This window comes from Salvelinus sp. IW2-2015, linkage group LG28 (genome assembly GCF_002910315.2).
Source record: "Salvelinus sp. IW2-2015 linkage group LG28, ASM291031v2, whole genome shotgun sequence".
NCBI lineage: Eukaryota > Metazoa > Chordata > Actinopteri > Salmoniformes > Salmonidae > Salvelinus > Salvelinus sp. IW2-2015.
In genome coordinates this window covers 25,848,819-25,865,454 of record NC_036868.1, presented here as the reverse complement: position 1 = coordinate 25,865,454, position 16,636 = coordinate 25,848,819, and the positions used below count along the sequence as shown (strand labels likewise).

The following is a 16,636-nucleotide window of genomic DNA, read 5'->3' as shown; positions in this document are numbered from 1 at the left end:
GCCTTGGTGGAAGAGTGGGGTAACATCTCACAGCAAGAACTGGCAAATCTGGTGCAGTCCATGAGGAGATGCACTGTGGTACTTAATACAGCTGGTGGCCACACCAGATACTGACTGTTACTTTTGATTTTGACTCCCCACTTTGTTCAGGGACACATTATTCTATTTCTGTTTGTCACATGTCTTTGGAACTTGTTCAGTTTATGTCTCAGTTGTTGAATCTTGTTATGTTCATACAAATATTTACACATGTTAAGTTTGCTGAAAACAAATGCAGTTGACAGTGAGAGGACATTTCTCTCTTTGCTGAGTTTAGAAATTAGGAATTGCAGTACTAGAAGGGGTTCTAAGAACCGTGTCCCTTATGATGGTCCCAAGGTCATCCATATTGATCATGAAGGTCATCCATATTGATCATGGTTTGCTAGTGCTGTGATAAGATATTGTTTAAAACATGAATTTGAAGAATTTATCTGCACTGTTAGAAACTGCTAGCCAGACAGTTTTAGAAGAATGATTCCATGCATTTTTTCAAATGAACTGGCAACATTCCATTTGAACAATGCTGTCAATCCACAACCATACACTGGCTCAAATCAGTTAATGATAGGACTTAGACAAGTTGTAAATGCAACAAGGCCTGATATTGTATCATATAATAGGACTCACAGCTTTCCAGTAATTGATGGTCTGTTCACTATATTTTAGAGGCTACTTATGCAGAAAATTTGTATAAGACCCATATAAACTCTATAATTATGACTATCTTAGGTTGACTAATATTCCATTACACCATTTCTGATACATCACATGCCTTTTACTTTTCTTCATAATTAAAAGCAGGAAAAGCATCACCTATGCCTCTACTGCCATTTATTCCCAACTAGACTAGTTTGAAATTTCTCCCTGACCAAGATGGCTGCCATTCACACTGAATTATGCAAATATGAGGATTTGTGACAATTATCCTCTAGTAGTTTAATAGGATCTCTTTGGTTCTCTACTTATCGACGTCACACGTTGACACATGCGCACCGCCGACGCTCCCTAAGTCCTTTTTTAACCTAGTGTTGAACGACTAGCACCAAACGAGGTAAGGCCTGTGCAAAATGAGAGGAAATGTTGAATTTTATACCCTTTAGAGACAACATATCAGGTAGGAATATTGATCGTAAGTAGTTCACCATCCACGATGAACAATAGTTTTTTGGATTGCCTTATTTGGCAATTTTAATAGTTTTTCCGAAACCGCATGCCTCGTGGCTAGCTTTAGCTAGCTAACGTTAATTACGTGACTGTCGTGAAGCAAACAAGTATGGATAGCTAGCTAGCTAAATTTGGTAATATAATACATATATGGTCGTATAATCAAACGTATTTTCACATATTTGTCATGTTGCTGATTTGCAAACTTATTGCCGGGCTAACGTTAACTGTCAAACTACAACTTAAGCTAACGTTAGCCAGTGAAATTCTTCATTCCTCATCCTTACTGCAATGCTAGCTAGTTTGCTATTTAACTAGCTAACATTGCTCTCGTTCGTGCAAAGTTGTAGTTATTGGTTCCTAAATTGCTATCTATTGATTTGTAGATGTCTACAAATAGTTTGACATATTGCCTGTTTAAGTTCTCTCTTCAATCCTAGCTCAGTCATTATTGCTTTTTAGAGGGGATTCAAGTCACATGTGGACTAATGACACCCCACTTACTGCCTGCTGTTTTCATACTGGAAGCTAACTGGCCATCTCTTCTTATCCACAGCATCAAGATGCAGCTCTTCTTGCGTGCCCAGAACACTCACACCCTTGAGGTGACAGGACAGGAGACTGTCAGAGATCTCAAGGTGAGGCCAAGCTAGGGTACATCAATGAAAATGTTAATTGTGGTGTAATGGTAACTGGTGTACTGTTTGGAGTCTACAATACCACAGCCACAAATCGTATTCTGCATGCTCTTGTCTGGATTGTTACATGTATGTAAATTGTCTGGATCAAACCATTGTGTGTGTGGTTTCAGGTCCATGTCCAGAGTCTGGAGGGTCTCCTAGTGGAGGACCAGGTGTTGTTGCTGGCCGGCTCCCCCCTGGAGGATGCTTCCTCTCTGGTGGAATGTGGCATCTCTGAGCACTGCACCCTGGAGGTGGCCGGCAGACTGCTGGGAGGTCAGTTCTCAAAATGATGGCGCATCAAATATGGCCTGATTTTGAATACTTTGAAAATGCTTCCTTCCCCCCKTGAAAGTAATCACACATGAGGATTGGATATTGTTGAAAGAAATAGGGTGGACACCTTGCTTTGACTTATTAAAAGGTTTTCTGGTACATTTATTTGTATCGTCAATTGCACAAACAGTCCAACCGAAACTTGACTTTTGCTTTTAACAGAACCTGTCTGAATCTGGGAAGTTCAGGGGGGTTACCACATTGGGGAGCTGTTGTGGGGGGTTAAAGTGCCTTGCTCAGGGGCATAACAATAGATTATTCACCTTGTCGGCTCAGATTCGAAAAGGCAACCTTCTGGTTACTGGCGCAATGCTCTAACCGCTAGGCCACCTGCTGTACATACAGTTCCGGATCAGTCGTTTACTCAAGGATACTATGAATTTCTTTTGTCATTAGTTCCATTGCTGTATGTTCACTTGGAATAATCACTCTTTGGTTTCTCTCTCCACCAGGAAAGGTCCATGGCTCCCTGGCCCGTGCCGGTAAAGTGAGGGGACAGACACCCAAGGTCAGCAGATACTTTCTGCATTTAAAAAATATATATTTAGATTGTTAGTTGGCTATGATTTTGTAGTTGATCTTGTGGCAATTGTAACATTGTCTGGTTGTTTTAAAAGTCATTATAGCTCCTGGATTAGTGTCTGCTAAATGTTATGTATTTCTGCATAGTAATGACCATGGTAGCGCTGTGCCTCTTTTTATCACTTCAGGTTGACAAACAGGAGAAGAAGAAAAAGAAGACTGGTCGCGCCAAGCGCCGCATCCAGTACAACAGGCGCTTCGTCAATGTTGTGCCCACCTTCGGCAAGAAGAAGGGCCCCAACGCCAACTCCTAAAAACACTGTCCCTCAGGAGAATACTTGTGATGACACCCCTTTCATTTTAACCCACTGAAAGGTTTTCCTCCTGTACAGAATAAAAATTTGGCTTAGACTAATGAACTTGTTTGTCATTTCTTGGGTGTTTATGCATTTTGAGACCGGGTTGCTCGATAATATAAATGGCTCGTAATAGAAAGGATTGTTTGGACAACAAATTGAAAAGTGATTGAGCCTGGCTGCAGTACTGCTGGTTTTCTGTTGTACCTGATAATTGCACCCACCGTGTCCCAAATCTAAATCTGTCCCTGATTAGAGGGAAAACATTTAAATTGGCAGTTGAGCTGGCTTGRAGGTCAATATGAATTTTCCTGTTCTAGTTTCTAATGGTTTATTTGGCAATGTAATGTTTTATTAGTTGTATGTAAAGGCTACATATGGTGTATAACCATCAAACTCAACTCTGGACCTTGAAGCCAGCATCACAGCATTGTTTTATTCCCCTCTWATCAGGGACTGACTTAGACTTGAGACAACAGGTGGGTGCAATTCAGGTAGAACAGAACCAGCGGGCTCTGGACCTCATAGGGTAAGAGTTGAAACTGGCTTCAAGGTCCAGAGTTGAGTTTGAGGAGTATACAGCGTCCAATGAAATGCTTACTTGCAGGTTTTGTATCGACAATGTTCATATTTGATTTCTTATTGTTGCAAAGTAAATGGCTCAGAATAATAAACATTTTAGCATAAGTATACAGGTAGGAAAAATATGTACATGTATCAGAGAAAGGGGGAAAGTGTTTAAGTCTGGTAGCAGCAATTGTGATGTTTTAAAGTGGAGATTCAGTCCAGGTCATTCAGCAGTCTGATGGCTTGTAGATAGACTTTCTGACCCTGTTATCAGAGCATGAGGTCTGATACCATCTGCCTAACATTAAGGGAGTGAACAGCTCATGTGGGGTCCTTGATGCTGCGGGACATCCTTGGGCACCGTTTCAAGTGGGTGGGAACCTGGGCTGTCTTCACCACCCGCTGGAGGGCCTTGCGGTTGTGGATGGAGCAATTCCCTTACCAGGCCATGATGCTCTCGATGGCGCAGCGGTATTTGGAGAGGACCCTGGTTGGCATGCCAAATTTCTTCAGCTGCCTTAGGAAGTAGAGGCGCTGTTGGTCCATGTCCTCTGATGTGGGCGCCAAGGAACTTCAAACTGCTGACTAGATGTAGTCTCAGGGATGTTAGCAAAATCAAACTGGTAATACCAACACCATGTGATAGTCCAAGAGGAGTTATATATAGTTCTGGTAGCTATCCAAAGTGACTTGAGGGCAGAGTTCTCGTGTGTAGTATAAATCTTCATACTAAAAATAGTATTTCAAGTATACATTTCCAAAAGGAACTGGGTCATGTTCAACAGGAGTTAACGTTTGTCAACAGAACCAGTGCTGTTTAAAAAAAAATATATATTGTGGCCCAGAGTGCAATTGTGTGCTACCACTACATGAAACTGCCCACCTTCAGGTTAAAAACGTGATGACATACCTGATGACATACCATTGGAGCTTGCAAAGTTAAGTTGTCACATGCACAAGTACAAGTGAAATGCCTTTCTTGCAAGCTCTAAACCCAATAATGTAATACTAAAAGTCATTTAAATTAGAAATAAGAGGAACAAGAAAGCAAGCATACTATATATACAGGGTCATTCAGTTCCAGGGACATATTTACAACGTTCAGTGAAAAGAAATGCATCTCACTGTACTTCTGCATGTGACATTGAAACTTGATCATACGTCTGATTTCAAGTGCAGGAACTTATTTCCAAACCATTCACTGATGCCCAGTTTTCTTGACCATTCAAATACTTACTGAAGGTGTCCAATAAACACAATTTCAGATGCATATGACAATTTAGTCTCCAAAATTGGTTTAATCTTTACAAGAACATTATACATGCAATAAAAACAACAAAAAAAACAGGAATAAAACAGAATATCCTGAGAGGCTTTACTCTGCGGTGTGTAACTTGTCAGAAAGGATGCCCCGTCTGTACAGTGTTGCCCAGTCGTCACTATCTGGCCATGCTGGAAAGGACAGAAGTAAAGCACCTACTTAACTCAGCACTAATAACCCTAACCTGGTCCCATGTCTGTTCCTGCTTCAGACAATATGCCAAACATGCCAAGACAATGATAAAGGACTTGGCTTAAGCAGAAAAAGACTTGAAACAACCAGACTAACCTTAAACGTAAATTAAGAAAATATATTACAGATTCTTTCTTCAAAGTTCTGACAATGAAAGCCACTTCTGTCCTTTTGCGCATGGCCATCTGGTGACTACTGCGTCTTCCCCGTCCACGGAGAGAAGTGCATGCTGAGTCGGTTTCTGCCGTTAATCGACAGCCACCAGCTCGACCTCGAAGATCAGCTTTGCGTTGGGTGGGATTCTGGTGGTGGGAGAGTTAAGGGAAGCACACAGGAAACAGTTGCATATCGATTCAGAGAGGGAGACATTCATTATATAGTTCAACTTTAAAAGACTTGGTGGTAAGAAATCCAGCTCAAATTCAATTAGTATCGAGAAAGCTATGATAGAGCCATTGTACAGGAGAAGACTCCTCTCGGAGGATTGTCAATCGTCCTGACGATCACTGGTGGTGTAAAACATAGCAGAAAGTGAAGCATCTTGACTTTAATCTCCTAGTTAAATATTAGCCCATAGTTCCCATGATGTTCCAATGTAAAGGATACTTTGAGTCAGGAAGTCCCTTCTTCCCGTAGGCCCATTCTGGTTCAATCTCCAGTTTGGCCGTCTCCCCTTTGCTCATCGTTAGGATGCCTTCATCCCACTGTGGGAAAAAAACATGTCTCATAAGACTTAGTGATAACTGTTGCAATCTATTTTTCAACAAGGGAAATGGTTGCAATAAGGCACATACATGCATATATTTTTATTTATTTAACCTTTAACTAGGTAAGTCAGTTAAGAACTTATTCTTATTGACAACGGACGGCCTACCCCGGCCAAACCCGGACGACGCTGGGCCAATTGTGCGCAGCCCTATGGGACTCCCAATCACGGTTGGATGTGATACAGCCTGGATTTGAAACCAGGGACTGTAGTGACAACTCCTGCACTGAGATGCAGTGCCGTAGACCGCTGTGCCACTCAGAAGCCCGAAATACAACATCAATCTCTCTATGGTCTTACCCCTCTGATGACCCGGCCCAGGCCAACTTTGAAGCTCAGTGGCTTGCTCTGTTTCTTCTTTCTGGCAGCTGGAGAGGGGAGGACAGAGGAAACAGTAAAATCATTATTGGTATTAATGAGAGAAAGGTAATTGAGCAGAAGGGAGTGTGTGTGTGACAGAGTGACAATATGTGCGTTTGAGACAGAGATAGTCTGCATGTGTGTGTATGAGAGAGAAAACGTACTTGCAGGGATGTTGGTGTCGAACACTGTGCCATCCTCCAGGGAGCCAGTGTACCAACAGCTCACATTGTCTCCCTTCTTAGGGAAGTTAGTCTTGTCTCCTTTCTTCAGCACAGACTTAAAGAACTTAGGAGGACCCTGGGAATGGAAATGCATAACACAAGTGACCATTTTAACAATCAAATTATTCTGACAACCAGTGGAACGTGGATGTAGTGGAGTTGCAGTAACTTTGAGATTTGTTCAATTCTGTTCAACACTTTTACCCTGATGCTTATTTCAGCGGGAAACGTTGAATCAAAAGCTTTTCAAACATGGGCCGTTTACCTCATCCACGACATCCACGACTTCTTTGGGCTTGTCGTCAATCTTCACATTTTTCACATGCTCTGTCACATCTTCAATGGGTTCCGACCCTAAAAACCTCTGTTAGTTGCACAAACAAAAAAAAACACAATCTTATCATTCGTAATTCACATCTTATGTCATGCCATGTGCTTCTAAAATATGCATCACTCCATCCATGTTGTCCACCTACCTTGCTCTCAAACAAGTCGTTGTAGGCAATAATCAGTTGCTCTTTCTTCGCCGTTTTGGCAACATTCTTGATATTTCCCATCAGCTTGTGCTCGGCAAGAAACTGGAAAAGAAAAGTAATGACGTCAAAGAGGGTTATTGTGGCATGAAAGCAACACTCAACCCTTTGGTGCAAATGGATGCTTTTGCATTATTATTATTTCCCAAAATTGGCGACCAAAAAAACAAGCCTGGCTGACGTGACTCATGGGGACACAGTGACGTCGATTTAGGTGTTAGCGAGCCCATTCATAGACTAACTACCCTTTGTGTCTATTAATGAAGGTATCTTCTGGGCCAGGGAAGTTAAGAGCCTCGACTGCACTTAAACACGCATAGCTTGTAGTACGGTTTTGGAAACATAAGCAAAGTATCTTTCATATCAGTGCAACATTATTTTATCTTCTTCAAAACAAAAAAAGTTAAACATTAAAAAAAAGTAAAACCTTTGAAGGTTTGAGTTCCCCCACGCAGCCCCATTACAGCATGTTCATGCAATACAGACGGAGGACAGAGGGCTAACGCTTTGAACACACCGACAGCGTCTTTGCACTAAGTAGTACGCGCTACAGAGGGGTCAAACTACCTGCCAGCCAGGAACTCTATACCAGGCGGTGTAAGAGGAAGGCCCTAAAAATGATCAAAGACACAAGTCATAAACGGTTTGCTCTTACGACCGCACGGCAAACGGTACCTAAGTCTGGAACCAAAAGGCTCATGAACAGCTTCTACCCCCAAGCAAACAGCTACCCGTACTATTAGCATTGACCCTTTCTGCAGTAACTCTGACTCTACCACCACACTCACGCCGACATATACACTGCTGCTATTGTCTATTATCTATCCTGTTTCCTAGTCATTTTACCCCTACCTATATGTACATATCTAGAGCATTCGGAAAGTATTCAGACCCCTTGACTTTTTCCACATTTTGTTATGTTACAACCTTTTGTCTCTCTCCAATCTACACACAATACCCCCAAAATGACAAAGCAGAAACAGGTTTCTATACATTTTTGCAAATATAAATAAACTCTGCAAAAAAAAAGAAACGTCCTCTCACTGTCAACTGCGTTTATTTTCAGCAAACTTAACATGTGTAAATATTTGTATGAACATAAGATTCAACAACCGAGACATAAAATGAACAGGTTCCAAAGACATGTCACGAACAGAAATGTAATGTGTCCCTGAACACATTATCAAAATCAAAAGTAACAGTCAGTATCTGGTGTGGCCACCAGCTGCATTAAATACTGCAGTGCATCTCCTCCTCATGGACTGCACCAGATTTGCCAGTTCTTGCTGTGAGATGTTACCCCACTCTTCCTCCAAGGCACCTGCAAGTTCCCGGACATCTTTGGGGGGAATGGCCCTAGCCATCACCCTCCGATCCAACAAGTCCCAGACGTGCTCAATGGGATTGAGATCTGGGCTCTTCGCTGGCCATGGCAGAACACTGACATTCCTGTCTTGCAGGAAATCACACACAGAACAAGCAGTATGGCTGGTGGCATTGTCAGGCTAGAGGGTCATGTCAGGATGAGCCTGCAGGAAGGGTACCACATGAGCGAGGAGGATGTCTTCCCTGTAACGCACAGCGTTGAGATTGCCTGCAATGACAAGCTCAGTTCGATGATGCTGTGACACACCGCCCCAGACCATGACGGACCCTCTACCTCCAAATCGATCACGCTCCAGAGTACAGGCCTCGGTGTAACGCTCATTCCTTCGACGATAAACGCAAATCCGACCATCTCCTCTGCCGAGACAAAACCGCGACTCGTCAGTAGCTATGACTGGAGGGCTGGTCTCTCTGTATAATTGACTCAGGGCGATACATCTGTCCTCCTCTCACCCTGTCTGTGTGATGCACTCTGGTGAAGGTTGTTGTGACTGACTGTAGGCTAGAATAAAAGGGTAGAGTGGAGTGCATTGTGTACAGTGCAGAATATCAAAACAAAAGTAGAACTAAGTACTATTTGGTTATGTCGAGGTCTACAATGTAACAGAATGTAATTGCTTGCTGTTTGGGGTTTTAAGCTGGGTTTCTGTATAGCACTTTGTGACATCGGCTGATGTAAAAATGGCTTTATAAATACATTTGATTGATTGGTCAGTGAAGAGCACTTTTTCCCAATCCTGTCTGGTCCAGCGACGGTGGGTTTGTGCCCATAGGTGGCGTTGTTGCCGGTGAGGTCTGGTGAGGACCTGCCTTACAACAGGCCTACAAGCCCGCAGTCCAGCCTCTCTCAACCTATTGCAGACAGTCTGAGCACTGATGGAGGGATTGTGCGTTCCTGGTGTACCTCGAGCAGTTGTTGCCATCCTGTACCTGTCCCGCAGGTGTGATGTTCGGATGTACTGATCCTGTGCAGTTGTTGTTACAGGTGGTCTGCCACTGAGAGGACGATCAGCTGTCCGTCCTGTCTCCCTGTAGCGCTGTCTTAGGCATCTCACAGTACTGACATTGCAAGTTATTGCCCTGGCCACATCTGCAGTCCTCATGCCTCAGGCACGTTCATGCAGATGAGCAGGGACCCTGGACATCTTTCTTGTCCTCTTTCGTGTCCTAAGTTTTCATAACTGTAACCTTAATTGCCTACCGTCTGTAAGCTGTTAGAGTCTTAACGACCGTTCCACTGGTGCATGTTAATACATTTTTTATGGTTCATTGAACAAGCACGGGAAACAGTGTTTAAACCTTTTACAATGAAGATCTGTGAAGTTATTTGGATTTTTACGAATTATCTTTCAAAGACAGGGTCCTGAAAAAGGAATGTTTTTTTTGGCTGCTGAGTTTATAATAAAAAACTTAAAAATCACATTCACATAAGCATGCAGACCCTTTACTCAGTACGTTTGGCAGCAGTTACAGCCTCGAATCTTCTTGGGTATGACACTACACGCTTGGCACACCTCTATTTGGGGAGTTTCTCCCATTCTTCTCTGCAGATCCTCTCAAGCTGTCAGGTTGGATGGGGAGCGTTGCTGCACAGCTATTTTCAGATCTCTCCAGAGATGCTCAATCGGGTTCAAGTCCACGCTCTGGCTGGGCCACTTAAGAACATTCAGAGACTTGTCCCGAAGCCACTCCTGTGTTGTCTTGGCTGTGTGCTTAGGGTCGTTGTCCTGTTGGAAGATGAACCTTCACCCAAGTCTGAAATCCTGAGCGCTCTGGAGAAGGTTTTCATCAAGGTTCTCTCTGTACTTTGCTCCATTCATCTTTCCCTCCATTCTGACTAGTCTCCCAGGAAGAGTATTGGTGGGACCAAACTTCTTCCATTTAAGAATGATGTCGGTCACTGTGTTCTTGGGGACCTTCAATGCCGCATACATTTTTTGGTAAGCTTCCCCAGATCTGTGCCTCAACACAATCCTGTCTCAGAGCTCTACAGACAATTCCTTCTACCTTATGGCTTGGTTTTCGCTCTGAAATGCACTGTCAACTGTGGGACCTTATATAGACAGTGCCTTTCCAAACCATGTACAATACATTGAATTGACCACAGGTGGACTCCAATCAAGTTGTAGAAACATCTCAAGGATGATCAATGGAAACAGGATGCACCGGAGGTCAATTTCGAGTCTCATAGCAAAGGGTCTGAATACTTATATAAATACGTACATTTTTTAAACAATTCTAAAAACCTGTTTTCGCTTTATTGCTATGGGGTATTGTGCGTAGATTGATGAGGGAAAAATACATTTCACAATAAGGCTGTAACAAAATGTGGGAAAAGTAAAGGAGTCTGAATACTTTACGAATGCACTGTACCTACCTAAATATACCCTATGTATATAGCCAAGCTATCACTGCTCATTGTGTATTTATTCTTAGTTTTTTTCCTTCTCAATTATTATTTAAAAAAAAATATTCTGCATTGTTGGGAAAGGCCTATACGTAAGTAAGCATGTTACTGTTTAGCCTACACATTGGTTTTGAGGTGTTAGCCAGACTAACCCAAAACGGGCTAACACCATCTCTGATTCGTAGCTTGTTGTTTACGGTCTGGTGCAATAACGCATTTGCTACCGGGTGGCCCACCGGCGAAAAAGATATTCAAAGTTAAATAAGTAGTCGTATCAAAAAACTTGACACGGAATGGTGATATACAGAACGAATGGGACTATACATGCATGCCATGTTGAACTGTTACATGCTAGGCTAACAAGCTAGCATCAAGCTAAATTGGCAGTGGTGCGCCAATGCGGAGGTAACTGATATCACCATGCGTGCGCACTAAAAGTGAGCAATGGCGTTTTAGTTAGTGCTGTTAAATCAATGCATGCATTGATCAAACATAAAACATACCGAGTGGGCCGCATTGTCCTGAATGAACTTAATAACGTCTTTTTTGGATAGATCATCACTTTTGAGCTGCTCATCGCTCCACTCTCTGGTCAATTCAGCCGCCATTTTACAAGGCGCACTGCTGAACTTTCACCTCCGTTGTGGGAGGACCGGAGGCGCAATCTTCTTGTGACACTTTTCACGCCACTTCGATACAAAGTGATTTCCGTAGCAGGTTAGGAGAGCATTTTCGCTAACCCTAACACCAACCATAACCTCCGTCTCATAACCTGCTGCTTAAATTCTCATACTGCAACAAAACAGTATTTTTTGCGGTTTGGCTTGCCTTGGTGCAAAGGGAGATCATCATCATTAGTGCTCTGCTTAATAAATATATTTTACAGGACCAGAAAATAATTATTTAGACTTTGATTGCAAAATCTGACAAAGAAATCTGACATTAGATGCAGTTCTTTGTATTTTTTTCATTAATAAAATAGAAAATACAAAGTGTATATTCATGTTGAATATTGCAAATTAATAATGTGCATTTAATGAAACCACCTGTAAGAAAATTGCAAGTGATAATGTGGTCAATTATATATACGGACATGTTCTTCAAGACCGTGCACGGGGTTGCAATTGATTGTAAATCAAATTCCTTCCGATGCCACCTTGTGGTAGAGATGTGTTAGAGAAACCATATCAGTCCTTTTCCCGGCTTTGCCTGTGTTTTAAACTCATTCTTCCACAACTGAAGTGTATTAAAGAGTCCCACCTTAGTCTGTATAATCAGTGAATTTTGGTGGTAAATCTTTGTATAGCAGTTAATAAGTTGTATTCCGTCAAGAGGCAAAGCTATAGACAGACAACAGTTTTTTTTATTCATCTTTTGTAAAAACAAAAATAGACAAACGTTAGTGACTACTTTTGCATTGACTCCTTCCTACTACAGTTTGTAGCTGAAATAATAGTCAAGAAACCATGAACACATTACCTGAGGTTTATAAACACCTGGTTTAGGCCTGACTGATATATCACGTGTGTCTGTCTACTGATGAAAATATAAAATGCTATGAAAATAGAAGTGAAAACTATCAACAAACGGATTAAACAGCATGATCATTACACAGCTGGGTGGTGAGGAGTATTTCTGTCTGCAATAAAGCCCTTTGAGGGGAAAAACTCATTCTGATTGGCTGGGCTTCCAAGTGGGTGGGCCTATGCCCTCCTAGGCCCACCCATGGCCCATGCCCACCCCTGCCCAGTAATGTGAAATCCATAAATTAGTGATTTATTTATTTATTTAAATGGACTGATTTCCTTATATGAACTGTAACTCAGTAAAATCTTTGAAATAATTGCATGATGCGTTAATATTTTTGTTCAGTATACATCGACTGGCAAAAAAACAATAATAATGACAGCCAGGGATTTAATGAATGCAATGAAATGTAAACACAGCTTTAAAGCGTCAATAAAATATGCGGTCAACAACAATATACTTTGTTAGCCTGGCTACCAAGATATCCTGTTTATTATAGCATATATATATATACACACACTACATAACCAAAAGTATGTGAACATCTGCTTGTCGAGCATCTCATTCCAAAATCATGGGCATTGATATGGAGTTTGTCCTGCTATAACAGCCTCCACTCTTCTGGGAAGGCTTTCCAGTAGATGTTGGAACATTGCTACGGGGACTTGATTCCATTCAGCCACAAGAGCTTAAGTGAGGTGGGGCACTGATGTTGGATGATTAGGCCTGGCTCGCAGTCGGCGTTTCAATTCAGCCCAAAGGTGTTCGATGAGGTTGAGGTCAGGTCTCTGTGCAGGCCAGTCAAGTTCTTCCACCCCGATCTCGACCAACATTTCTGTATGGACATCACTTTGTGCATGGGGGCATTGTCATGCTGAAACAGGAAAGGGCTTTCCCCAAACTGTTGCCACAAAGTTGGAAGCACAGCATTGTCTAAAATGTAATTGTATGCTGAAGCGTTAAGATTTACCTTCACTGGAACTAAGGGGCCTAGCCCGAACCATGAAAACCAGCCCTAGACCATTATTGCTCATCCACCAAACTTTACAGTTGGCACTATGCATTGGGGCAGGTAGCGTTCTCCTGGCATCTGCCAAACCCAGATTCGTCCGTCGGACTGCCAGATGGTGAAGAGTGATTCATCACTCCAGAGAACGCGTTTCCACTGCTCCAGAGACCAATGGTGGCGAGCTTTACACCACTCCAGCCAAAGCTTGGCATTGCACATGATGATCTTAGGTTTGTGTGCGGCTGCTCGGCCATATTTTTCAGGCTTGTTTGGCATATACTGTCGGAAGGGACAGCATCCTCTGAATGGAACAAGGCGTTCATCCACTGTAACATGAGGACCAGGRTTGTACAGTAACTGTAGAATTTCCAYCCGTTTGTMYMAYMSTGATWYCWGAYYWSMKCWARKTKRWMKMKWYMAMYTWGMKSWRRTCWGRWATCASKRTKRKACAAACGGRTGGAAATTCTACAGTTACTGTACAACCCTGGTCCTCATGTTACAGTGGATGAACGCCTTGTTCCATTCAGAGGATGCTGTCCCTTCCGACAGTATATGCCAAACAAGCCTGAAAAATATGGCATCAAAATATGGGCAGCATGTGATGCCAAATCAAGCTATGCATGGATTATGCAAGTATACACTGGGAAGCTACCCAGCGGAGTGCCTGAGAAGAATCAGGGGATGCAGGTGGTGCTGAATATGAGTGAAGGGCTGCAAGGTCATAGCATCACGTGTTATGCAACAAACCAAAACAAATCGAACTTTGCAAGATTGAGCCTGTGATTTTGTTGTAGGCAGAGCTAGAGTGCAACAGAGTAGAATTATATTGGCGGGTGTAGCCCACGAGCGGTCTTTCAATCACCCGCGAGTGAATACGCTTTTCAGATCAGCGCAGAGCCACGGGTTTGCACATCTCTTTGCTAGTTAGCCAGTTATTAGCTGGATGATAGATACGTATTGGTCAGCAATGGGGAGTTACTGCTTCTTACAAGAGCACAAAACGTGTAGGCTACATTTCAAGCTGTCTTTGCCAGCCAGGTAAAAAGTTTGTCTTAATTAAAGGGGCAGTGTTGTATTTTGAGAATGGCTTGAATATGAAAATAAGCCAATAGGCAGAGGGGTAGCCTACATTGTCGAATTCTCTGTGTGGTAATAATAATACATTTTATTTTGTGGTTTCTTACAACACAATGCAATGCAATGTACAGTCACCTATTTGGCCAATGGTGTTACAGACCAAGTAAACAATAATGAATTCATGTCTGGCCCTTTATAATGTAAAAACGTTTTTAAAAAGTCTCATGCAATGTAGGCCTGCATTGAACACCACCTACAGTGCCCTACTGTAGGCTATATCATAGAAATCAAAAGCTATTTCCATGTGAAAATGTTCTGGGATTTGCTCCATTGGTTTTGTTGGTAGGCCTATATTATGCTCAAATAGCCACAATAGCCTATTGGCTACTGTCTAAAACTGCAAGGGTACAGCCTCAGTGTTCACTGTTAACGCATTGGAAGTTGCACACAATTCTCACAATGTTCAAGGTTTCGCTCACAAGACCAAACATTTTCTCAAAGAATTAGAGTGAATATTGGTTGCAGCCTCCCCTTTTGCCCTCAGAACAGCCTCAATTCGTCGGGCAAGTTGGCTGGATGTCCTTTAGGTGATGGACCATTTGTTAAAAACCTAGCAGCGTTGCAGTTCTTGACACAAACAGGTGCGCCCGGCACCTACTACCATACCCCGTTCAATGGCTCTTACAAATGTGTCTTGCCCATTCACCCTCTGAATGGCACACATACACAATCCATATGCCTCAATTGTCTTCTCGTAGATTCGCTTCTCATACAGTACATTCTCACACTGCACAATGCACAATGCATAAGGCAGATTGGTGGATAAATGGACTCAGAGGGGCATAGAGAGGGACAATGAGGGTGCAACAGGAAGATGGGGTGAGGGACAAGGGGAAGGAAAAAGTGAGAGAAATGGAGAGAGTGCGGAAGAGAGAGAAATGACAGACGAGATATACAGTGCCCTCCATAATTATTGGGACGGTGAAGCATTTTTTCTTCTTTTGGCTCTATACTCCAAAAGTTTGGATTTGAAATCAAATCATTTTCATCCATATCGGGTGAACCGTTTAGAAATGACAGAACGTTTTGTACATAGTCCCCCCATTTTAGGGCACCAAAAGAATTGGGACAAATTCACTTACATGGGTATTAAAGTAATACAAAGTTAAGTATTTGGTCGCATATTCATAGCACAAAATGACTACATAAAGCTTGTGACTCTACACATTTGTTGGATGCATTTGCTGTTTGATTTGGCTGTGTTTATGATTATTTTGCGCCCAATAGAAATGAATGATAAATAATGTATTGTGTCATTTTGGAGTCACATGTATTGTAAATAAGAATATAATATGTTTCTTAACACTTATACATGAATGTAGATGCTACCATGATTACGGATAATCCTGAATGAATCGTGAATAATGATGAGTGAGAAAGTTAGATGCACTAATATAATACCTCCACCAATTTTTTAAAACTTTTTTATATTTTAGAAAATTCTTATTTTAAAAAATATATTTTTGCCCCTTTTTCTCCCCAATTTCGTGGTATCCAATTGGTAGTTACAGTCTTGTCTTATCACCGCAACTCACGTACGGACTCGGGAGAGGCGAAGGTCGAGAGCCATGCGTCCTCCGAAACACGACCCAACCAAGCAGCACTGCTTCTTGACACAATGCCCACTTAACACGGAAGCCAGCCACACCAATGTGTCGGAGGAAACACCATACAGCTGGTGACCGTGTTAGCGTGCATGCACCCTGCCCGCCACAGGAGTCGCTAGAGCGCGATGGGACAAGCACATCCCTGCCGACCAAACCCTCCCTTAACCCAGACGGCGCTGGCCAATGGTGCGCCGCCCCATGGGTCTCCCGGTCACAGCCGGCTGCGACAGCCTGGACTCAAACCAGGATCTCTAGTGGCACAGCTAGCAACTGCAACTGCAATCAAATCAAATTGATTTATATAGCCCTTCTTACATCAGCTGATATCTCAAAGTGCTGTACAGAAACACAGCCTAAAACCCCAAACAGCAAGCAATGCAGGTGTAGAAGCACGGTGGCTAGGAAAAACTCCCTAGAAAGGCCAAAACCTAGGACGAAACCTAGAGAGGAACCAGGCTATGAGGGGTGGCCAGTCCTCTTCTGGCTGTGCCGGGTGGAGA

The 16,636-nt window shown here is 42.6% G+C and overlaps 2 protein-coding genes across 3 annotated transcripts; one reads left to right on the top strand and one right to left on the bottom strand.

Annotated features, from left to right (window-relative positions):
- Positions 1-1,003: 1,003 nt before the first annotated feature.
- LOC111954218 (ubiquitin-like FUBI-ribosomal protein eS30 fusion protein) lies at positions 1,004-3,159 on the top strand. Of its 2 annotated transcripts, none has more exons than XM_023973758.2 (5): positions 1,004-1,093; positions 1,763-1,844; positions 2,018-2,162; positions 2,675-2,730; positions 2,933-3,159. In XM_023973758.2, the coding sequence occupies exons 2-5, from the start codon at positions 1,770-1,772 to the stop codon at positions 3,056-3,058; spliced, it is 402 nt and encodes a 133-aa protein (XP_023829526.1). In that variant the 5' UTR covers positions 1,004-1,093; positions 1,763-1,769; the 3' UTR covers positions 3,059-3,159. The 2 variants fall into 2 exon arrangements, with proteins under 2 accessions (XP_023829526.1, XP_070291917.1); XM_070435816.1 differs by having other exon boundaries at positions 1,092-1,156.
- Positions 3,160-4,939: 1,780 nt separating this feature from the next.
- On the bottom strand, positions 4,940-11,502 carry LOC111954217 (peptidyl-prolyl cis-trans isomerase FKBP3). The gene is made up of 7 exons (XM_023973757.3): positions 11,360-11,502; positions 7,007-7,108; positions 6,796-6,894; positions 6,471-6,606; positions 6,247-6,314; positions 5,787-5,884; positions 4,940-5,482 (listed from the first exon to the last, which is right to left on the bottom strand). The coding sequence occupies exons 1-7, from the start codon at positions 11,462-11,464 to the stop codon at positions 5,428-5,430; spliced, it is 663 nt and encodes a 220-aa protein (XP_023829525.1). The 5' UTR covers positions 11,465-11,502; the 3' UTR covers positions 4,940-5,427.
- Positions 11,503-16,636: the final 5,134 nt, after the last annotated feature.

Excerpts from the sequence above, each read along its gene's own strand:
- LOC111954218 (XM_023973758.2), top strand. The coding sequence starts at position 1,770 with ATGCAGCTCTTCTTGCGTGCCCAGAACACTCACACCCTTGAGGTGACA. Across the intron at positions 2,163-2,674 it reads GGCCGGCAGACTGCTGGGAG|GAAAGGTCCATGGCTCCCTG; the intron begins GTCAGTTCTCAA and ends TCTCTCCACCAG. Across the intron at positions 2,731-2,932 it reads TGAGGGGACAGACACCCAAG|GTTGACAAACAGGAGAAGAA; the intron begins GTCAGCAGATAC and ends TTATCACTTCAG.
- LOC111954217 (XM_023973757.3), bottom strand. The coding sequence starts at position 11,464 with ATGGCGGCTGAATTGACCAGAGAGTGGAGCGATGAGCAGCTCAAAAGT. Across the intron at positions 6,895-7,006 it reads ACGACTTGTTTGAGAGCAAG|AGGTTTTTAGGGTCGGAACC; the intron begins GTAGGTGGACAA and ends TGCAACTAACAG. Across the intron at positions 5,483-5,786 it reads AAGGGACTTCCTGACTCAAA|AATCCCACCCAACGCAAAGC; the intron begins GTATCCTTTACA and ends TCCCACCACCAG.